The following is a 23377-nucleotide window of genomic DNA, read 5'->3' as shown; positions in this document are numbered from 1 at the left end:
ACTTACCATGGGAGGCATGTTGGTCTCCTGCTTCTGTTCCTGTTGCAATCCATGGCAAAGTTCCCCCCCTTTTTTTTTTTTTTTTTACTTTACCACTGTACAGATGAACTGGTAAAGCAGTTTTCAACTGAAGGCACTTTTTCATATTTCAAGTAAGATTTTTTTAATTGCATTTTGCTAGACAAGTGGATAACTATTTGATTGGAACTTCTTGTTGTGGGGATGGAACCAGTTTTTCATTGGTTTGCTGTAAAATTATTTCACACAAGTGTTTCAGATGCCTCTTGCATTTGGTGGTCCTCATATTAGGCAGCTGTTGCATAATTAGCAGAGTCATTCTACTTGCTATAAATGTACAGCTATATGCATATTTTTCTGTAATGAGGCCTGCTGGGAGATGCATTAATAACAGAGTAAGGAACTGGTGACTGTGGTTCAGATTCATGCTGTGCAGTCAGAATGGACACAGCACCTGGCATTAGAAAAAGGATAGGCTTCTCTGTGTTTTGGAAAGTACTTTGTTCACAATAACTGAATTGGGTTTTTGAACAAGTTACAAGATTGTTGGGGCAGAGATTAGAACTAAAATTTTTCCTCTGTCTTACCCCTGTGGTATGCAGTAACTCACTGAGGAAGCCTTAATTCTCAGGATTTGTTGTGTGAGATTTCTCCTCTGGCTTTGAACTGAACTATTGCTGCTACAACAGGACCCTTTGCTCTGAAGTGCAGGTTTGAATTCCATAGGTTATCTCAGCCTCCATACTGACTCCATCACCCTACAGAACAGGAGATTTGTTACTGTGCTTTGCCTGCTTTGCTTTGTGATACTGGTGGCAAATCCTATATGATTTTCTGGCTAAACAAGGTTTGTGGATGCTCTTGGTTGTACAAACAGCGCTCCACAGCTGGAGCGTGCCAGGGAAAGTGGTCCACAGCTTGCAAGTGATCTTTCTCTAGCAGCCTTAGTATTAAGCTGCTCTCATAATGTCCTGGTGCTGTCACTGTAGCACTCTGGAGAAGAGCAGGGATGAGTAAAGTGCCAGAGGAAATACTTTCAAATGATGGTCAGACTTACTGGAACAGTCCCAAATTCCCTCTTGGGTTAAAACACAGGGAAATTAAGTTATTTTCTTGCCCTTCCTTCTACTGATGCATGAAAGTTTTTGTTGAGTGAAACAGACTTAAATATTTACAGGTCTCTCTACTTCTGTTTGAACACAAGAGATTATTATGATTCTGTTCATGTTTTGTACTTAGAGCAAATAGAAAATGAAAGTTAATGTGCAGCCTGAGAATAATGCAGGAAAGCTTGCCTGGAATCTAGCATTGGAGCTCTGATCATGGTTCCTGCAAAGCTTCACCATTGGTGCTGCACTATGCACTAGCCCCTTCTTTGCAGTCTTCATTTTTCAGCACTTTACCCACCTCCAAACTGACTAACCAGATCTCCAAACATTGTCTTATCTAGCAGCCACAAATGGGAATAATAATGCTATCAAATGAATACAGGGATAACGATGATGTTTGTCTTATGTTCAGAATTTTATTTTATGCTGTTAATAAACAGATATTAAAACCACAGTGGTTAGATTATGGTTTGATATTGGCATTTCTTGCCTCATTTGTAAACTAGGATCTTAATCCTCCAAAAGGCATAGGCACTCATTTCTCACCCTGTGGCAGGTTGTAAGGTATTGATCTAATGAGATAAAAGGTTTTTTCAAGGTTTTATTTGTTTAAAGGAAAACATTGCAGCTGCATTTTTTACAAAACCTAAAAGAGTTATGGGCCAAAATTCCACAGAAATATTTGGGCACAAAATATGCTGGAGGGAGCATTCTTAGTCTATTTTTGGATCCATTTCTACTGGGTGTTTGAAGGCCAAATGATGGAAGTTACTGGGATGAGCTGTTTTCCCTGCCCTTGCAAAAGGCTGTTCTGAGCATTTGTTTGGTTTTAGTTTTGCCTTTGCACTGTGATCTTTACTGCTTTGAATGAATGTAGGTTTCATTGTTCCTCAGGAGGCACAACGTGTGCTTTTGTTCTTTCATAGTCAAGGTTATTCCTGTGTTGAGGTTTTGTGTATGGAGGCAAAATTTAGCTCATGAGACACTTTGCTGTAGGGAGGGGCTGTGCTTTAGAATATGTTTTAAAGGGACATTGAATGACTGTAAATCCTACAGAAACTGCCATGTTTCAGCTTTCCTGAGAAATTACCGTTCAGGCTTGCTTGCTAAGTACAGGCATAAAACCCTGTGCTCTTTGACCTTGGAGTCAGAATTGCATCTGGGTTTCAGGGGAGGTCACTGCCACAGGGCTCCATCTAAACAGAAACTTCAGAGGGACCGCAGTGACAGTGTGTTTTCCGTGCTGCGGCAGCCAGAGGAGCGCGGCCCTCGCTCATCCCGTCTCCGGCTGCTCTCGTATTCCCTGTTTCCAGATCAATTCCGATTTGCTGTGTTTTTCTGGCCACGGCGAGGCTGCGTTTCTGCTCTGGCTGTGCCGTGTGGGGATGACCTAGAAAATGCCCACAGCTGCAAACTCTCAGCACCACGGAGGGGGTCACTGCCGTGCGGCAGAGCCCGGCATCCTTCGTCTGCCAGCACGCTCACCTGGAGAGGTGGCAAACCTTTTGGGCAAAATCACCTGTCATTTCGGGAACTTCTGTTTCTGGTACAGGAAAGATGCCCGGAGATATGTAATTTAACCTGAGTCCTGTGGCTGGAGCGTGGCTATAGTCACTTGTGGCTACACTGGCAGCCCCTGTGCTGTTTGAGCCCGTGGAATGTTCGTGGCTGGGCTGCCTCGTGCATGGCCCAAAGCCGGGCTCTGGGGGCTCAAGGAACCGCAGAAGCCATAGAGTGCCTCATGGCTCCCCATGCCCAGTGTTTTGGAGAGCTGATTAGAGAAGACAGTGAGGTGGATGGCTGAGAGGAGGACAGAAAACACAAGGTGCCCAGAGGAGCAGAGGTGTGTCTGTGTGGACAGGTTCTTTCCTTTAGCCACGGGGCAAGACTGCCGCATTCCAAGCAGGAGCTTTCCTGTTTTGGAAAGGCTGAATGCCAGAGCCTGTGTCCTCACGGCTGGATGCCTGGGTGTACATGATGAGCAGTTAATGATTTGCCTGTCACCCCCATCCTCTCCTGTTCCCCATCCTAGACCAGCTCCCTCCAGGCACTGAGGAGGAGGAGGAGCACATCAGGCTGTAAAGTGTCTGGGGCAGAGGGGTTGCTCGACCTGCTGTCTCTTCCCTTTTTATTTGAAACCGACTCCACATAAGAATAAAAGAATGCCAAGGAATTCCCAAAATAGAGCAGCAAGTCTTTTTGACAGATGAGAAAGAATTTGTAAGTCCCAGAAGTACTTACTTGTTTTATTCTCATTTCTTTTGTTTCGTTTGGTACAAGTGGAAAGTTAACTTTGTGCTGATAGATTGACAATGGGATTGGTTATATTCTGGTTTTTGTCTTCTCTGAGATCTTGTTTTACAGATTGTTTCTCTAGTTTTTCCAATTAGCTGTAGGCAAGAGTGATGGGAGTGCAACATAATTTATGTTTTTTTAATGACTTGTGAGGCTCGTCCAGTTCTTTGCAGTTAGAAGTTGCCAGTGAGACCCTGTACTGCCTGTGGACATGACAATTTAAAAGTGAGGTCAAGATGGAGAGTAAAGCATGTGCTAGTCCCTCAGAGGATAATGTGCCCAGGATTATTTCCCAGGGGTTAGAAAGAGCTCAGGACTATTGTTTTAAAGGCTTCTTTGAGCTGATGTATGTTTGCACTTCTAGCTACGTTTTGGAATTCATAGACAACCTACCTAGTAACTACCAGGTGGGAAAGGCACAGTCTGCAGTTATGTAGTTAAATGTATGCCCTTGAATGTAGGTCTGCATGTCTAGCCACACATAAAGGTGTATAACATAGTGTGTTTGCTGGGGCAAGAGCAAAATTTGCCTTATGCATATTATTTTCTAGTGTGTTTACCTTGACCCTCTTTGCACCCACAGTCAAGTTCTGTCCACCATGTACAGCCCACCATGAAGTTCATTTCGCCTGCACAGTTTGGGTATGCCATTTGAAGGGGATCTTGTACACAGTTCGTGGAAAAAGCAAACCGATGGTTCAGAAGACAAAACTGATTCCTCTAATGCACTTTATTACTGTAAGACAAGATAAACCAGATAAGAGTCTTACTAAAAATGGGGAGACTCCAACAGAGAGTTGTAGAGCTGTGAGAGACAATGGCCTCAGCTTTTTTCCTGACAGGGCACCAGGCGATTTCTGTAAATATGGGGCCGCCTGTCACATGTGCAAACTGGAGCATGTATGCCCATGGCTGTTTGATTGGTACATGCTCACGCCTCTTCATACTTGGCTGAACTTTCCCTGCAAAGGCAGTGTTGTTTCTCATGTGCTGTTATTCCAGTGAAACTGGAAAGGCATTTTCTGCAACTTGTCTTGTTCCTGGCAGACCATAACAGAGAAAGGAGCCAATTTTGAGCCTTCAACTCTCATGACAAAGTCGTTCCCTAAAACCAGATTGCTTTGAAATAACCTGACCCCAACTTGACAGATTAATATTCAGTATAATAGTGATTTTTTACGGATTTACTGGGGAAGGCTAAACTCCACCCCTCCCCAAACTTTCAGATATCTTTTGTGGGATTGTTTCATCGTGGATCTTTTCAGATGAAGTGGGTATGACTGACCTTGTCCTGATGTGAACAGGCAAGCATATGTTTGAACTCACTGCAACAGCGGCTTCAGGGGACAAGCCCTGGTGAGAAGTGTGTTATCAGCTGAATCCTGCCCCTACTAATCCATCTTGGTTGGCTTCACCACCTCAGAGGCTGAAGGCTTTTCAACCTAAGGTCATGCTGACATTTTAGTGCAAGCTTGAAGGAAGCAGCCTGCAGTGTATTCAGGTCCTGCTCAGACTTAAAGTAGCAGAGGCAAGTCTGGGGTCTGACTGTGCCTATGACCGTGGGGGCCTGACTGATGGGGATTTGGGTTCTCTTGGCCAAAGCCATCAGAGTTCAGCTCTCAGCAGCCATCCCAGAGCCACCTCTTCATGTGCCAAGAGTGCAGACTGACCTTCCAGGTGCTGGCAGGGCACGGCTGTGTCTTGTCTTAAGCAATTGCTTAATTGTTTAACCCTGAAAGGGATGCCTGGCTTAAAAAGAACTTTGAAATAAAGCAGTCATTCCCAAGGCCTCACCAGCAGGATACATCTTGAAAGAGAGAGGAAAAAGAGTGTTCAAAGTGAGGTCCATTCCGCTGCTTTTTCACTTTCAGCCTGAAACTGCATTTCAGGGTTGTAATCAATAGAGAAATGACTGATTGAAGAACAGTCCAACCCCTCTCCTTATTCTTTGCTTCTGAGATCTGGGTGTAACCAGTGGAGGCTTTGTGTCTTCCTGCAGAGACCCACACACTTCATACTCAAGGAGCTAGACATCTGTGACCATCTTCCTGCTCTGGATAGTATCACACAGCAACAATTTAGCAGAGAATAAAAGCATGAACGCTGCTGATGAAAATGACTGACTGATCCCCAACGTCCCTGAAGCAGAGGCACAGGGCTTTGCAATGCTTTGGCATCTCCACCTACCTCAGGGCCCAGAACACTCTCATTCAGCAGGGTGGAGGCTGTGGTGGTGAAGTGCTCATTTCTTCTTTCCCAGGTGTTTCCATCCCAGGATGTCTCTTGTAAAGACAGAGAAAGGTATTTTTCCACTTCTATAATACGCAAAGCCTGTGTTTGTAAATAAGTGTGTTTGTTGGCTCGGAGAAAACAAAACAACAAATGACTATAGGAGAAAGGGAGAGAAATTAATTAGATAGGTATAGGTGAGCTGTGTTATACATAGATTATCATTGGGAGCAACATTCAGAACAGATTCCTTCTGCCACTTCAGATAAAGGATAACGCTGTCATCGGGGAGCACATGTAAGTGTTTTCCTCTGTAATCTCCTAACTTATTACTAAACCCAAGTATCAACAAGAAGGTAACCTGGAATACCATGGAAAAGTAAAAACTAGAGCAAGCAGCAAATAAAAGAAAAAGGAAATTAAAAAGGAAAGGATGGAAGCCAAAATAAAAGAAATAGCAATGGGTGAAATTTGTAGGAAGGAAGGAAAACAAAAGAATAGAGAAACTCTATAGGAAGAAGCTTCCAGTGTAATTGCTCATCCAGTTATACTTGTCTTTTTACATTCAACCTTAAAGATTATGGAGTGTTTTCCTTGAGGCATGTGTGCTTTTATGGCTTGTTCTGCCACGGGAAGCAACACACTGCTATCTGCACACTCACTGTTTGTCATGCTGTGAAGCTGATATTTGTTTGAGACCTCTGGGAGTGTGAGTACAAATAAACTTCTACCTGCTTATATCATGCAGCTAAGCTTGAACTGATCCTAAAAAAAGCCCCAACAGAAGTCAACCCACCAAAACAATTAACAAACAAACCTTGAGACTCAAATATGCCTTTTTGTACTGCTGGTGTAGCCATGATCTTTTACTGATAAATAATCCACAACCTATAGCAGTGTGCTACTACTTCTGATAAAAAGTGTGGCAAATCTCCAGTGAATTAACTAGATTTTAACTCAATATGCCTTTCAGAAGATGCAGTGCCCCATAGCTTGCTGTGAAGTCTGGTTCTCCAGGCTGATGTCCAGATCAAGAGATACAGTAGGAATAGGCTCTTCCAAAATATGCAGTTTTCCTTTCAGTGGAAGCTAAGATGGGGAAGTGACAGTGTGGCTCGAGACTGTTACCCTTGCCATCCAGTATCCTCTGAGGTGTGCAGCAGCTTCAGAGGGGTTTAGGTCCTCCTTGCTGTTGCATCAAAAGTCAGTCACTTGCATCTAGTTTCATTTTAAGAGGCTATCAGAAATTTGAGGAGGGTGGTACAGCTCTTGGACTTATTCCTGTTTCCAAGCTCTATTTAGTTTGGGCAAATGGAAAGCTTTTCTTTGTCTCTCAGACACAGTTCAGAAAAGGCAGAGGGCAGTCTGCAGTGATTTCAGCAGGAATAAGGTTTTGGCCCCCTAGGATGCACTGTTTACACTGACTGCTGAAAAGCAGCTGTACATTCATCAGTCATTCTGCCATCCTTGACATCTGCTTCATCCTTATGGCATACAGATTTTCTTCTCATTCACCAGGACAGTTGCACACAGCACTGCACTTCTGGTGACATTATTCCCAGCTTTATCACATTCATTCTTTGCAGGCCAGGTATACAGTGTATACCCCCACTTGTGATTCCCTTTTAGATGGTTCTGGTGCTTCCTGTTTCCTTAGTATTTTGTGTTTCAAAAGATCGGGATGGTGGCTTCAGTTATTGAGTGATGCCTTTTGCTTTTCAGAGCAAATCTTTGTGTTTTGACCAAACATCAGTTGTATCAAAGGGCAAACTGCACACAAAACAGCAGAACTCCTGGAGTTGTTATTGTTGGCAGCACTGCTGTGAGCACAGGCCTTTGCTGGAGGAGCCTGCAGGATAATATTAAACCTGACAGTGCTGGTGAAAGCAATGAACCATCTAGGCTTGCAGTGAGGAAGGAAGGGGGCTCATAAGCAAAAAAAATCACTTTCAGTTTCTAAACCATCGAGTTGCTGGTGTTTTGTCACAGGATAATGAGAATAATTTCATGCTTCATGCCCCATTTTTTCCTTTCACAGGAGTAGAAAATATTCTGCTTTCTTTGTTTGCCCTTTACTACTTTCCTTGAAGCCTTTTCTGCTCAGCTCAAGATCAGTAGCTCAGCAGTCCTGGGGTCCCACAAATTTCTATGCTCTCAGCATATCGCTGCTGCCTCTAGAGTGGCTGTGCATACTAAATACTAAACCTCTGGTTTAAGTCTGCAGAGTCAAAAATAAAAATGCCTTTTTGACTAGCTGTTAAGGAGTAAATTACCCTTTAGTAGAAGACTATGTTTTTTGACCCTCATTATGGATTTTCCCTTTAATGTGTTCTTTCTTCAGCTCAGGTGTGCTGCCATTTGACATGGGCTTTTTTGTTGCCATTCAGTCTGTGCTGTCCAGAGGCACCCCAGCATTCCATCTGTAGGGTGGGCACCTCTCTATTTATCTCTTTATTCTTTCAGGCCTAAACATCCCTGGTGGCTCATTCTTGATGAAAACAGTTAATAGTAAGACCAGTGTTTAGATGTATACAAAGCAATGCCAAGATTTCAGAGGTGGTGTACCTGGGAGCAGCATAGGAAGCCCTGGGTGATGGAGGGCAGCGTTTTCAGGGTAGCAGGATCAGTATGGATGTGTGTCATTTCTGCAGGCTTCATGGATGTGGCAGGAATGTCAGAGTGACCATGTGAGCATGGACATGGCACCATCTAATCCCTGTTCATTGCTGAGATACACAGACACAGAAATTTCTAGGCAGCTTATTAAATCCATGTTTATTTTGTCTGTAGTCAAAATGGCTCTTTATCTGAGGCCGTCAGTCAGTGCCAATATCCAAAACAAACGCAAACCACCTACCACCTGCCCCCCCAAACCCCTGAACAACAGGTATATGGGGCAAAGGGACACTAGTGTTCTTAGTGATATGGAAAACCCCCTTGGCTTCCTGATCTGTATATCGTGCTAATGGGCTTGAGTTTAAGCTTATTGCATCACTTTGGCTTAGGACAGAATTTTCATGATAAAATTCAGTTGATGGAAACCATTGGTAGAAGTTTTTTTTACAATCCCTTGGAAATGGTGAAGGGGTCAATTTTCAGTCTGAACAAGCTTTTGCATGTCATTAGTTCTCTGCTTCTGCTGAGACCCAGAATGCTGATGAGGACCAGCACTTGCCCTTCCCTCCTGTGGTAGATGGTAGGAGTGCTGTGGAAAGTCTTTGAGTTTGGCACAAGATCTTTCAGAGGACCAAGGGTTGGAAAGGGGAAGAGAATGACATGGTTGGTAGATCCTTGAGAGTGGAGTGTTTGCTTTGTGGTTACCTCAGACTGCAAGGACTGGATTAAATAACCAGTCCTTTCTACTCCTGTGCCCTCAACAGCACTAACCCTTTTGGTAAAGAACTCCTGTGTCCAGTGCATGGTGCCCCTTTCTGAGATCTGAAAAAGGACACACATGCAATCCCCACGAGTGGGCCAGGCTGGTGGACAGAAGCATGATTGTACTGGGATGTCCCTTGCAGGTTTTCAGACAAAGATTGCAGTGTTTGGATGTGGGAGCTCTCTCGTGTATTCCGTAACCGTGTGAGCTGTCCTGCTGCAACGTACAGTGACAAAAAGTAGTATGTCTTATTTTTTGCAGGGCTTCCAAAGCAGCTGAGTCCAGGACCTTAAGGAATGTCACGCAGTGGTTGCTGAACTAACTGGCACTGAAAGGACCAGAAAAAGATGGCAGTCTGTATTTGAAATAAACACGTGGACTCTCGCAGATCAGAAACCATGTCAAAAAAAGGACGTAGCAAGGGCGAAAAGCCTGAGGCACTGATTGTTGCCCTACAGGCTGCCAATGAGGACCTCAGGACCAAGCTAACAGACATTCAAATTGAGCTGCATCAGGAGAAATCTAAGGTGAGTGAGGATTTGGTTTTAAGTAGCAGTGCCTGTGCTGAGGAAAAGAAACATGTGGAAAAAGTGGTATCACAGAATACAACAGATGCCACACAGCTCTTTCCTAGAACAGTGCTCTGATTCTTTCCCAGCTTAAAGCATTTACTGTGGATGTCCTGTGGCTCTCTTGGAAGAGACTCCTTTTTCCTGAGCTAAAAGTTTAAGAAGCCTCTGGCCCCAATGGAGCAGTATATTCATGAAAGTTGTAGGAAACCTTGCTATTTCTGAGCCCTCCAATTTTCTGGTGAATGTGCCTGATGTTGACTGCTGGGTTAAAAAGTTTTTAGACAAATGCACACACAGAGTCTTATTTCCTAAAGAAATATTGAAAGTACATGTAGTGTCACTGTGGGAGGCAGGACGCCTGGAGAAGATGGGGTTGTTTTGTTTGAGTAAAGGCAGTGTAACCCACTGAATGCCTCAGGAGCTGGCCCATATTGTGTTGTAGGTGGGTGAAGGATTATCTGGGTTCTGCCTCAGAGTCTTGACATGGGTGTGTCTGGGTGGGCTTGTTTTGACAAGGTTAGGTTGGTAGCAGGTGACTGTCACTGTATCTCAACGCAGGTTGCTAAACTCGAAAGAGAGAAGACTCAAGAAACGAAGCGCATCCGCGAGGTGGAGCAGCGCAAGCAGACCGTGCAGATCACGGAGCTGAAAGCCAAGCTCCATGAGGAGAAAATGAAGGAGCTGCAGGCTGTGAGGGAGAACCTCATCAAACAGCACGAGCAGGAGATGACGCGGATGGTGAAAGTCCGGGACAGTGAGATCCAGCGCCTCAAGTCAGCGCTGTGCGCGCTGCGGGACGGGAGCAGCGACAAAGTACGGACAGCGCTGACGCTTGAGGCTCGCGAAGAGGCCAGAAAACAGTTCGACTCCGAGCGCCTTAAGCTTCTGCAGGAAATTACTGAACTGAAGTCTGCCAAAAAGCAGGTAGATGAGGCCCTTAACAACATGATCCAGGCCGATAAGATCAAGGCGGGGGATCTTCGGAGTGAGCACCAGTCCCACCAGGAAGCCATTTCCAAGATCAAATGGGAGAGTGAAAGGGATATTCGACGCCTGGTCAGTAATCAAAACAGTTCATGTGTTCTCTTACCCTGCACTTAGTTTGCCTTCTGTGTCTCTTAGCTTTTTCTGCACAACAGAACTGTGCAATGCACCTCACTTTGAAAAAGTGTTACAAACTTCTCACTGTCATTTCTCAGGAACATATAGATCGTGGTGAGTCAGTTAGAGCACTGTGATGGCAGCTAACAAAGGAGGGGAGTGATTGGCCTAGACCATAAGGATCTGGCTTCCTGAGATGTTAATACATGCATGGTGAAGAGGGTGAGATAAAGAGCGTTTGCATCTGCACTTGCAGCTCGTTGGTTTCTCCAGCCCATATTATGGTATCCTGAACATGTCAAACCGTAGCAGGAGGGGAGATACCTTTTGATTTGGCCTTGGCATAGCCTTCAGTAATTACAGGGGAAAATGAACAAAAAGAGGCCCACACCAGCAATGGTGCAGACTGCCTTGCTTCCCTGTGCAGTGGTTTAGGAATGGTACTTCCCCAGTTCAGTGCTCCCACTGAGACTCTCCAAACCACGATGGCACTTCCTCACCCTGAGGACAAACCACACTTCTTTTTTTCTCATCTGAAATTGAGGATCTATTTTCAGGTTTTTAATATAAGAAAGAACTGCTGTGAATTTCAGGATGAAACAAAACCATTTAGTAAAATCAGCTCAGGTTATAAATATGTATTGTATGGTTTTATCTTTAGGAACTGATGAAAGGCTTTTTGAAGGCTATTTACTTGCATAAGAACCTTGAACAAGTCCAGAATTACTTTTCTCAGACTTACACAAATGGTTTCCAATTGCACTGTATTGCTGTTAGAGTGGAGGAAATTATAGCAGAGTGCCATCTAGTTAATGGAGATCACAACCTAGACCTACTCTTTGAAAAATACTATGGGGAGGATTTTGGCCAGCCTAGAAAGCTACAAGACCAGAAATGATCTTTGGCAGCTTCAGGCAAAATTTAACTTAGATATAATTTTTGTTTTCAGGCAATGATTCATATAATTCCTAGACAATAGGAATTTTGCCAGAGTGATTTGCAAAAACTGTTGCAGTTTGATAGAGCAGATTTGAGGGGTGAACAGTGCTCTTAAGTAAATCATATACTACGAGATTGGAGAAGGCTGAAATGCTGTTGCCTTCACGCAGTAATATTGCTCTGGTGTTTCATTCAGATGGACGAGATCAAGGCTAAAGACAGGATCATATTTTCCTTGGAGAAAGAACTGGAGACACAGACAGGCTACGTGCAGAAGCTGCAGCTGCAGAAGGAAGCTCTGGATGAACAGCTCTTCTTGGTGAAGGAGGCAGAGTGTAACATGAGCAGTCCCAAGAGAGAGATCCCAGGAAGGGCTGGAGATGGCTCGGAGCACTGCAGCAGCCCTGTATGCAGGTTTTACTGGTCCCTGAAAAACAGAAGCATGAATGTGTTTTTCTTGCTGAAACAGCTTCTCAGGCCCTGGAAAACATTCTGTCATATTCACTACAGAAAAATTATGTCTGTAGAGTTTTCAGGGAGAATGCTAGCTGGACAAAGCTTTGTTTCCTCAGTTGTTCTGTTTACAAATATAAAACATCTTAAGTAATTAGTGCCCCTTTGAAAGAGTCATTTGATGGCCATAACTACCTTGATAACATACATCCTCAAAACCAGATAAAATTAGGAGGATGGGCTGGGAGGGGCAGGAGGTGGAGAATCCATGAGACTCTTAGGAGATTCTCCTTTTTGTCTGTCTTACTCTTCCCACAGACAGCCCTTGGTGTCATTTACAAAGCATGCAACTCACCCATTGTGTGACTAAACCGAAGATGTTTACACAACTAATGTATACATAAACTCACCCATTGTGTGACTAAACTAAAGGTGTTTACACAACTAATGTATACATAAAAGCATATTTACACAAACACAAATGAGGAATAAGAAAGTAGAATGCAATTGATACTGAAAGGGTTGTCCTTACTTTTTCACCTGATGTAGTGGCTCAGCAAATGGAAGCAAGCTGTAGAAAAAGGCAATAAAAACTAGAATCTTTTAGCTTATTTTTCCCCATCCTAAAAAATCATCACCTGGTTGTTTTATCTTTTTTTTTTTTTCAAACAGCTTAACATTTTCAAATAAAGTATCCCCCAAACCAGACCCTTCCTTCCAAAAATAGATATATTTTTGCCAGCATGTTTGGCGTCGTAAAAGTCCCTAAAGATAACTTGTTGATGATGGCAGCTTAGGTTGGCTGGTGTGTAGTTTTTTGAGGATTCTCTTCCCCAGCGTGTGTGTTGAAGAGGGTCAGTACCTGTGACGTTGTTGCCCACAGGACTTGCGCAGGAACCAGAAGAGGATAGCGGAGCTGAACGCCACGATCCGCAAGCTGGAGGACAGGAACACGTTGCTCGTGGATGAACGAAATGAACTGGTGGGTGAGCTTTGCCCTGGCAGAGAGAGGAGGCAGAGAGCCATAGGGAAAGGCAGACAGGGGAGGCTGAGAAGGACTTTTTTTTATCCTAGGATTAAGTAGTAATTTCACTGAAATTATGTGAGTACAGCATCACAATGGAAGTTGCAGTCAGGCTTTACAGGATAGTACATGAATGCTTCTGTTTTCTCCTTGACCTTTCGAGCATACAGCAGTGTGTGGTGAGACTTGTAAATGAAACTATGTTGTCTGTAGCCCAGTGTTTGACCAGGCTGAGAATATTAAAGTGCTGGGTCTAGGGAGAATGGACAACAGAGAATTGATCTCTTTTATTTGATTTTCTCCTCTGTGGTGATACCTGTGTGTTGAATCAGGACCCTGGCTTTTTGACCTCTTCACGTTCCTACTTCTCTGATTAAGGATGAGTGTGATAAATTCAACCCTTGTTGTTGTTTTTTATTCCTGAGCTATAATTCTTAAAGCACCCCTGTCATATCAGTTTAGCTGGCTTGGATCTCCTCAGTGTCCTTGATGTCAAAATTGCAAAATAGTGTCTTATCAAGATTGCAAATTACAAGTATGTTCATGTCTCTCATGACAATTATTTATTACTATTATCAATCCAGTTGAAGCGTGTCCGAGAAGCTGAGAAACAATGTAAACCTCTTCTGGAAAAGAACAAGTGCCTCACGAAGAGAAATGATGAACTTATGCAGTCTTTGCAGCGCATGGAAGATAAACTCAAAGCAGTCACTAAAGAAAATATAGAAATGGTTGGTACTGAAGATCAAAATGAGGATTAGTGGATGATCTATGCCTGTTTTGGTGGCCAAATCTTCATAGTGTATGCATGTATATACACGGAGTATCTGTCATATATAGAGTGTAATACTAATATTGCTAATATACAGGTTAGGTCTGTATTGTTACAGACTTACATACTATAACTCTGATATATATGAATAGATATATTTAGTTGAATGCATAATCACTGTCTTTAATTCTATCCCCAAATTTAGAATATTAAATTTCAATTGCTTGAAAAAAAGAAAAGAAAAAAAAAGTTGCATTATTGGGGCATGTCCAACTGTTCTATTTTGTACCTGGAACTCAAAAAGGAAGCTGTTAAGAGGGATGTTTTCAGCCAGCATGATGTTCATCTTGCATGTGTATGTTCCTGTTAGAGCTGATGGTGGCAAAGTCAAGTTCTGGTATGGCACTGAGCATTTACATGTTTCCATAATGGGGAAGGGAGAATGGTGGTGTTTAAATTTGTCTGGGGCTGTAACTTTCACATGTAGGGGCTATATGAAGTGGGGTCAAAGCGTTTCTCTCTGCATATCCTTCAAGTGGGATTGCCCTGAGTATCAGTCAGCATCCAGGCCCTGCACCGCTGCACATGGACTGATGGTGCTTTGGCGTTAATGAAAAGGGAGATGGATGTTCTGGGTTGCCATAGGTGAGCTTCCCCTGCTAGGTTTGTTTGTGGACCTCGTCCCTAGCTTGCAGCAGCCCCTGTCCTGAGCAGGCTGAGTGCCCTGCAGTGGGAGCAGCTTTCCTGGTGATTAGGCTGAGACGATCAGATTCACTTTCTTGTCTCATAGAAAAAAGACTTCAGTGTTACAAGGTTAATCCACTTTAAGGCTGCAATTCACCCGTGCCCAGAAGACAGATAAACTTATTACAGGTGTCACAGGTCAGAGTTATTCTTCCACAGCAGTGGTAGTGCAGATCACAGTCCCCTGGGCTCTCTCACAGCAGAGAAGGGACTGGGCAATCTGCATGCATTAGGCATCAGTGGGCAGCACTGCTGGTGCACATCTGCACACGCAGCATATACCTTCTAACTCAGCTCCCTGACATCTGCTCTTCATGCTATGGATGCCCAAATCATGAAAGTTAGCAAGCTGTGGGTGGCTCCAGCAGTTCTCACAGACTGTAGCCATCTCTCTTGCCATATATGCTCAGGAGCAGGCAAGATATGGTCTTGTAGTTAAAATAGATCTGTTATCACCAGTTTTTGCCTTCCCTCCTGGTCTGACTGGATGCATGTCTTCCACATGAGTGAAGCACGTCCATTCCTCACTGTGTGTGGTCGTACACTGAGTATCAGTAAGGACATGGGGTCATGGGAGTAGATATTATTTGCATACTCACTGGACAGGTTCAACTCTATTTGCCACATCTGGGGGCATCTTGATGCATGGCCAGGGAAGAACTACAGTATGTGATCTTTAAGGGCTGCTGGAGAAGCTGTATTGCCACACGGTAACTAAATAGATAAAGCTTTGTTGTTCTGGTTGAAGAACTCAGTCTTGCTGTGCTGCTTTATTGTTAAAAAGCCTTGATGGGTATTAATAAAGAGTGATTTAGCTGAAGAATATTCAAAGGACTGTACAGCTTAACTGAGAGGTAATGTCTAATTTTTAACTGAAAGGTGGTCTTTTAGGTGCTGGATCTTATTTTATCTGTTTCTTCTACCACAGAGAGAAAAAATAACATCACATCCCCCTCTAAAGAAGTTGAGATCTCTCAATGACCTGGATCAGGCTAACGAGGAACAAGAAACTGAATTCTTAAAGCTTCAGGTCATAGAACAGCAGAACATAATCGATGAGTTAACAAGGGTATGTCCAGAGCACCGGGAAATTAGGAATGATTGCCATGTACTGTCCACCACTGGTGGTATTTCTTCATCTAACCAGAGGTCTGATAGTCAATACCTTGCCTAGTTTTAACATCTGCAGGTGTTTAGATGTAGGTGTGCATGTGTGCAGTTTAACTGAATTTCTAGTGGAACATCAGCCTCAAAGCATAACACTGTGTGTGAATTAAGCTCCAGAAAGGAATCCAGACTAAGAACTGTGGAGCTTGGGAAGGTACCTACGTGTTCCCAAGGCACGTTCTGTCAGTTAATGCTGACAATTTGTTTGTCAGCCGACTTTGCATTATGATATCGAGGAGAGGGAGAAAGACCCCAAAACAAGCTGTTGTCTCTTGTGAGACATCACTACTAGGAGTGGTGAGATCAGCACTCCCATCAGTTAATAACTTTGAGATAGAAGCAACATTTCCTTGGCAGGGAAGGCAGACAGCCCCTCGTACAATGCCCAAAGCAGTTCCGCGCGTGAGATCTCTCAGGAACTTTAGAGGGCAATCCCTCAGTGCCTGCTGTCTGACAGCTGCTCAAGGGGGGCTTTCTTCAGGTGGTTTTCAGCTGACACACATTCATATTTGGATATGAATCCTCCCTTCCACCTGGAATCAGACTCCCCTTTGAATGTATGCAGAGAATCACTAGAAGTTTTGTGATTTATTTCCTCTATAGATTTGGCCTTCTACAGCTGCAAAGAAAAGAGAGAGTAATTTTTTAATCTTATTTTCCAGGACAGGGAGAAACTCATTCGTCGCAGGAAGCATAAAAGGAGCTCAAAGCCAATTAAGGTAAGAAGAAAAATTGTTTTCAGTTTATAAAATGGTAGGAGGCTCTGTAGGAAAACACACTTTAGCAATCTGATTACAGAGAGCTTTGTGGATTATAACAATCTGCTTTAATGATCAGGTTTATAAACACCTCAGTTACTTTGGGAGAGCTTTTTAAATCCACTTTGAAATTCATTTAAGGGTGTGCAGCTATTTTACTTTCAGCAAAATGGGGCTTCCCCCCTCCCCCCAAAATAGTAATAATCGTCTTTCCATCTGGTTTCTATAAATATTGGTCTCAGGGTCTGTTATTCTGAGACTTATTTACATTTCAAGAGACCTTCCCACTGTTTTCTGTGGTATGTTTTTCACAGCACATATGGGCTAAAGCAAAATCCTTGTGCCTCTCTACTCTTCAAGCAGAAGCTCCTGCCTGAGAAATTGAGTGTCATTCTCTCCTGCTCAGTTCCACAGACCTTTGACTAACCTCTGTAATCAGCCTGAATTGGGTTAAGTCCAAAACTGGAATAATTTACAACAATTTTAGAGCTGAGTAGTCAGTAGTGGTTCAAATAGCTCCTTTATCAGCTGGATGTGAAGAATGACTTTGCAACACCCATGTCCCACCTTCAAGAACCAGAAACACTGGTTGCTTGCTCACTCTTGGTCCTCCAAGGACATCTCTCACTGTGTTCAGTGAAAGTAATGCAACACAGTCCTACACAGGTGGAATTTCAGACCAGTAAATCCTAGAGGTGTCCTCACGTTGTTTCTATATGGGTTGTGAAGCAATACACAGTACACACAACTGGGAGACAAGGATTGAAAAGTATTTTCATCAGTAAACTTTATTTCTAAACCAGAGAGTATGACATCGGAGAACATAATTATCTTCACTTGACAACACATTGAATAAAAATTGTAATATATGCAAAAGGTAATTGGCATCTTTGGCACATGTTTTTTGTGTGATTCAAGTTCCAGGTTTAGAAGGTTTTAACCTGTCAGCAAAAGTGAAAAATCTTACAAAGCAGAAGTGCATCTTAATGGCTCGTTGATCAGTTTGTCTGCAGAATTATTCATAAGCCAAGTATTTAAATGCTCAAATCTGTACCCTGAAACCAAACCTGCAGGTTCAAACATCTGTGCCTTCACAGGACACATCTCACCGTTTTCCTTTGATTTAATTCAGCTGCTGAGATTGGTGATAGTGAAGCCTCAGACCTACAACCAAACTGTGCAGTGTGAGCACTCTCTTACAACATGTGCCAGTGACTGCAGTCCTGGAAAGATGTGATAAAAGTTCCTTCTCACTAGTTTTGTATTAGCAGGGCTTTCACTCACTTAGTCCAACAGCAATATCAGTGAGAGAAGCACTGAGATGTTAAAAATATCAGCAGCCTCCATGAGAGGAGATACAGGCCTTCCTATTCTGCACACATTTCCAGCTCTCTGTGGTATTACCTCTGTGCACCAGCCTGCATGCTGATAGTTCTCTTCTGAAGAGCTTTGTGGTTAACAAACAGTTCTCAGACAGATCCTCAGTTCGGAAAAGTTAATCAGCAAACTTATTCTCTGCCAGCACAAGACCTAATCTTCAATGTGGTTTGAGTTTATTTGGATTTGGTAATTGCAGGGGAAGCCCATTACTCATTTTTCATACCTTGGCTTTTAAGTAACCAGCAACTCTCCCCTGCCCCCCTCCAAAACTTGAGCTATGAGTTTCCAAGAAGGTTCAGAAGTCATGTCTTTCCTTCTATAGAGGCACGTGGTGGATACATTTTTTGGGTATGATGATGATTCCATGGACTCTGAAACATCCTCTGTGGCCTCATATAGAACAGACAGGACACCAGCAACCCCAGATGATGATCTGGATGAGGTAAGATCTTACCCTTTCCATAGGCAAATAAAGGTTTTCAGGAGACTATGACTTCCAAACCAAAGTGGTCATGCTCTCAAGAACACTTAGGTTTTTATCGTGCACGTTGAGTGATATGTGCTTCATTAAGTTTGACCTCTATTTTGCTTACTCACATACTGAAATGCTGAGAGTTTCTTCCACAAATCTAGTCCATAGAGTCTACAGCTATGACTACATTGCCATTTGAGGTTGTTTTTTTCCTCTCCCCCTTCAAGGAAACAAACCTATCACATTCCTTTCAGCTGTCCCTTCCTATTCTTCAGGGTTTGGCAGCGGAAGAGTCAGAGCTGCGGTTTCGGCAGCTGACAAAGGAGTACCAGGCCCTGCAGAGAGCATATGCACTGCTGCAGGAACAGACAGGAGGGGTCATAGATGCTGAAAGAGAAGCCAAGGTCAGTATTTGTTTGGAGGTACCAGCATCTCATTGGTCTCAGGTCATACAAACCCCTCGAAGGGACACACAGGGGAATGGAGTACGTACAACATCCCTGAGACTGAGAGATCTCTGTTCACTCCTTTGCTGAGGACATTTTTAAAAAGAGTGACAATTAAGGATGGACACAATCACTCTGTTTTCAAGAGGCTGTCCTCCACCTGAACCTGAAAACTCTGCAGTTAGGCAGGCCTGCCAAAGCAGACAACTCTGCAGCCTGGCACAGAATCACAAGGTTTTCTCATCTTTTGCCTACGTATGATAGGGTTGAATTTTAAAGGTAAATGAAGACCTGTGTGTTTTCACAAAAGCACATGTTGCACCTACTTTGAGAACACCTGAATGTTTCTAAAAGAGAAATACAAATTGAATTCAAATTTTCATGTGATACAGACTACAGTAAACCTTCCAAGGCTAAAAATGTTGTCCCTCTAATAAAATTATAGAAACATTCAGGCTGGAAGGGACCTCAGGCAGTCTCCAGCCCAAAATCCTGCTCAAAGTAGTCAGATGTGAGATCATACCAGTTTGTTTAGCCTTTGTTGAGTCAGCTCTTGAAGATCCCCCCAGCAGTTGTAACTGCCTCTTCCCACTACCTCTTGCCACTGTCATCTACTAAGCACCTTTATTTTTAAATTCAGGGACTGCCCTTTTCTAGGGTCTTTGAGCAGAGCATCCCAAGTACCTGAACCTGTGTTTTGCTGATATGATGCCTATCCCTGGTAATAACAGGCTTGGGGAGTTGGGGCTGATCCACCACTGTGTTCCCTTGTGCCATCTGTGTGCCAGTCTGAGGGGTGGCACAAAACATCACTAAGTCTGGATCTTTGTAATGGTTTCTCACTCAGTGGAACAGACAGCATGAACTCAGGCCCTGCTGGTTTTGGTTTCCTTTTACTACCAGTCACATTGCTGGTTTTGGTACTGTTTAATTCTGTGCCTGACTTCAACAGGCTCAGGAGCAGCTCCAAGCTGAAGTCCAGAGGTATAGAGCCAAAATAGAAGATCTGGAGAAGACTTTGGCACAGAAAGGGCAGGTAAGTAATTATTGTGGTTTTTTATTTTTCCTATTTTGTATCTTATCCGCTCTGCTTATAAAATAGCAAACATGGTTTTAGTGTAAAGTTCAATAAGATACAGTGTTGCTGGTCAGTAAACAGGCAAGTCTAGCAAGGTCAGAAGTCTTGCTTCTGGTTGATAGACTAATATGTTGATCTGTAAATGACAGTTTGTTCCTGTAGGATTTTAAAGCCTGAATATTGTGGCTCAATTGTTAATAAATGTGCCCAGCCCCGTGGAATTTGATTATTTTGTAACAGTACTGCTTCATCCAACAGGACTCACACTGGGTAGAAGACAAGCAGCTTTTCATTAAGAGGAACCAAGAGCTTTTAGACAAGGTATGTTCCCAAGTTTTGCTTGTTCACTCTGGAGGGTTATCTGGGTCCTGTGAACCATCTCTGGGGTTTTGATTTTGCACAGCCTGTGCTACCTCAACTACTGCTCACCAAATGTTTGATGTTTCTTGTAACAGTCACACAGATCCTGATTTTACATATTTCTGTTAGATAGAGAAACTGGAAGCAGAAAACAACCGTCTGCAACAGGAGCTGCAGGATGCCCGAGATCAGAACGAGCTGCTGGAGTTCCGCAACCTCGAGCTGGAGGTGATGGATGGGCTCCTTACAGGAGAGCTGGTAGAAAATCAGAGTGCACTTGCACTGGACACCCACTTTAATCAAGGGTTTAAACAAGTGATGCAGCGATAAAACAGTAACACAGGCCCAGCACTGTTAATTGTGAGCTGAAGTGCGGATGGGCCAGACCTCAAGCTCCCTCTTCACAGACTGCCCCTAGTTAGAGACTCTTATTGTCGTGGCAGCCAACCAAAACTTCACCTGCTCTAATATGCACTATAAGCTGGTTTATTTTTCAGTTGTTCATTTCATTTGCTGTCCAAGGCCAAATATATTTGCCACACAGAGCCCTTCCTGGGTCTCGTAAAGCAGTGCTGTGTGAGACTTGCCTCTTATTTTTAGAAGTGTCCTACAGTTTTACTTGACAGCTGTGTTTCCATGTGACAGGGAGCTGGATGGATCAAGTGAATTACATGTTCATAAACTAAAAGTGCATTTAAAAGGGAAGTTTCGTCTTGACTTCTGTGCTTACCTGAATACCTGAAAGGAATAAGAAATAACATCATCAAATTTTTATTTTTGTCTTTGGTCCTTTAAAACTGGACAAATATTTGTAAATTTTAAGCAACAAAGATGTAGAAATACCTGAGTTGATCAACTTTTTTGACCACATTGTTTTCCACAGATGTTAGAAAGTACAACACACCAGGATAGCAAAGGTGTAATCTGAGTGTCCTAATAATGGAAAGTCAAACACCTGTTTCTAAAGGGAGTATTTACAACAACACATAGTTCTTAAAACTTTAGAAATCAAATCACTTGAGCTAGGTGACAGCCTTTCCACAGGCAGTTTGCAAATTGGCATAATTCATCCAAGAATCTCCTGTAAAACAATTAGCTTGGGTTTAGGATCCTGTCCCACTTGGCACACTTTTTCAGACTAGGTCTAGATGTTCCTTCCTTCGACTTGTAAAATGAAGAGCTTGGCTTTGTGAAATGTGATGTAAACAGCAGCTATGGCATTTTCTGTGTGCATTTATTTTAATATCTTCTTCTGGCACGTTTGCCAATTTGTTTGCAGGAAAGAGAGAGACGGTCCCCACCGTTTAATCTCCAGATTCACCCCTTCTCAGATGGTGTGAGTGCTCTACAGATCTACTGCATGAAGGAAGGGGTTAAGGTAGGTCAGTTTTATAAGGCGCTGCTTCTCCCTACAGGAGTGTTGAGTGCTGCCCATATCACCCCTTACTAACAATTCCACTAAACTTCAGGCATTTAAACACAGCCTAATGTAAGAATGTGATGACTGACACAGTTCAATTAGACTCAAAATTCTCACCATAATGATAAAATCTGGCTCAGTGGCAACTGAAATCAATGTGTGATGCATTTCCACAGGATAAAACAAAGTGGCTGATTTCCACGTGGTTCATAGGAGGGATGGATATTGCAGTCATGATGAAAGGTGCATGCCATGCCTTTACCTTATTCTCTCGTTGCAGGATGTCAGCATCCCAGACCTCATAAAGCAGTTAGACATCTTAGGCGATAATGGGGTAAGTTGAAATGGGAGATATTTTCCCTTTACAGGCTGCATTATGTACAGTACAGTAAGTGATATCTATAATCATGGCTGTTTTCTAAAATGCTTTTTAAATTACGCGTGTTTTATGTCTGGTTTAGCAGACTGGGAAGAATGTCCAAAGGCCACTGATATTTGGAACTGGGCCTGACTGTGCTCCTTTCACTGAGGAAAGCACATGAATTAGTTTGGCAGTCTGAGTCAACCACTATTTGTCAGGACTAAGGTTCCTCCAAACAGTTTCATAAATAGGCAATAATTATCAAATTCCCTGTGGCTTTCTAAGAGGGCATTGCTGCCCACATAAAAGAGATCATCCTGTATCTCTGGCCAACATGAGATGTGTCTTAACAGAGTGTATAAGGAGAAAAGACCCAAAGCATCATGGTTGTCTATTCATGTGCTGGTGTAAATAAACATTATTTTTATAAAAGCTTTAATAATGGAAACTCACCTTTGTAAAACTAGCATGAAGACAAACAAATGGGTCTAATTTTAGTTTACAATTCTTATAAGGTGCAGTTTAATGACGACATACAGTTAGTCCCTATCATACAGAAGGGAAAAAGCACTGGTCTTTTTATTATGTTTAACAGACCCTGAATGTTTCAATAGGATTTCCAATGTTTCATAGGATATTCAGTACTACAGGGATCCTGAAAACTGTACACTCGTCTGTAGGCTGGGTTATCTTTATTCATGCAGGAAACTGCTGCCAATTTTCTTCTTTCGTCACTTTCTCTTCACAGAATTTAAGAAATGAAGAACAAGTGGCCATAATTCAGGCTTCCACTGTATTGTCCTTGGCAGAAAAGGTAAATTGTGTGCTCGCTTTTCTCAGGTGTTATCTAAAGGCCTCATCTAACACATTTTATGCCCTGTTGTTGTCAATATTGTCAAACTTTTGAGCATTGGATGTGATTCCCCAAATTAATTGTGCCAGCAGAGTTCCAAACACCTTGCTAAAACAGCAAAAATATCAAACTCATGTGGCCCTAGCTGTGAAGCAGAAACAACAGCAAATACAAAAATAATATCAAACGGAACTTGAAACTGAAAACTGAATGAAAAGCCATCAGACATTTAAGCCATAAGTAGGTATAGTTTGGGATTTCTAGTCCTGAGATTTCTAAAGCTTTCAAAGGAATCTGTGCTCAAAATTTCACTGAAAGTACGTGTTTTAAGTTCTGTGTTTTGGAAATTAAAAAGGAAGTGGTGTTAAAAGTTGGTTAAAATTGCTTTCTGAGGCTCAAGTGCAACACAGTTTTGTCAACGTGAGAGCTTCGAAGGACTCTACTGAA

The 23377-nt window shown here is 42.9% G+C and overlaps 1 protein-coding gene across 1 annotated transcript in view; it reads left to right on the top strand.

Moving 5' to 3' along the window:
* Positions 1–23377, top strand: part of JAKMIP2 (janus kinase and microtubule interacting protein 2) — a 46541-nt gene that overhangs the window by 10732 nt on the left and 12432 nt on the right. The window contains exons 2-16 of the mRNA XM_027902359.1: positions 9292–9557; positions 10161–10658; positions 11839–12048; positions 12979–13077; positions 13704–13850; positions 15564–15704; positions 16465–16521; positions 18263–18382; positions 18688–18816; positions 19811–19894; positions 20195–20257; positions 20426–20524; positions 21576–21674; positions 21997–22050; positions 22826–22891. Of these exons, the coding sequence (XP_027758160.1) occupies positions 9429–9557; positions 10161–10658; positions 11839–12048; positions 12979–13077; positions 13704–13850; positions 15564–15704; positions 16465–16521; positions 18263–18382; positions 18688–18816; positions 19811–19894; positions 20195–20257; positions 20426–20524; positions 21576–21674; positions 21997–22050; positions 22826–22891 (1995 nt within the window). The 5' untranslated portion in view covers positions 9292–9428. The remainder of the gene's footprint in view (positions 1–9291; positions 9558–10160; positions 10659–11838; positions 12049–12978; positions 13078–13703; positions 13851–15563; positions 15705–16464; positions 16522–18262; positions 18383–18687; positions 18817–19810; positions 19895–20194; positions 20258–20425; positions 20525–21575; positions 21675–21996; positions 22051–22825; positions 22892–23377) is intronic.

This window comes from Empidonax traillii, unplaced genomic scaffold (genome assembly GCF_003031625.1).
Source record: "Empidonax traillii isolate 1590-97213 ecotype Southwest subspecies unplaced genomic scaffold, ASM303162v1 scaffold22:size5013007, whole genome shotgun sequence".
NCBI lineage: Eukaryota > Metazoa > Chordata > Aves > Passeriformes > Tyrannidae > Empidonax > Empidonax traillii.
This window is presented reverse-complemented; position numbering and strand designations above follow the sequence as displayed.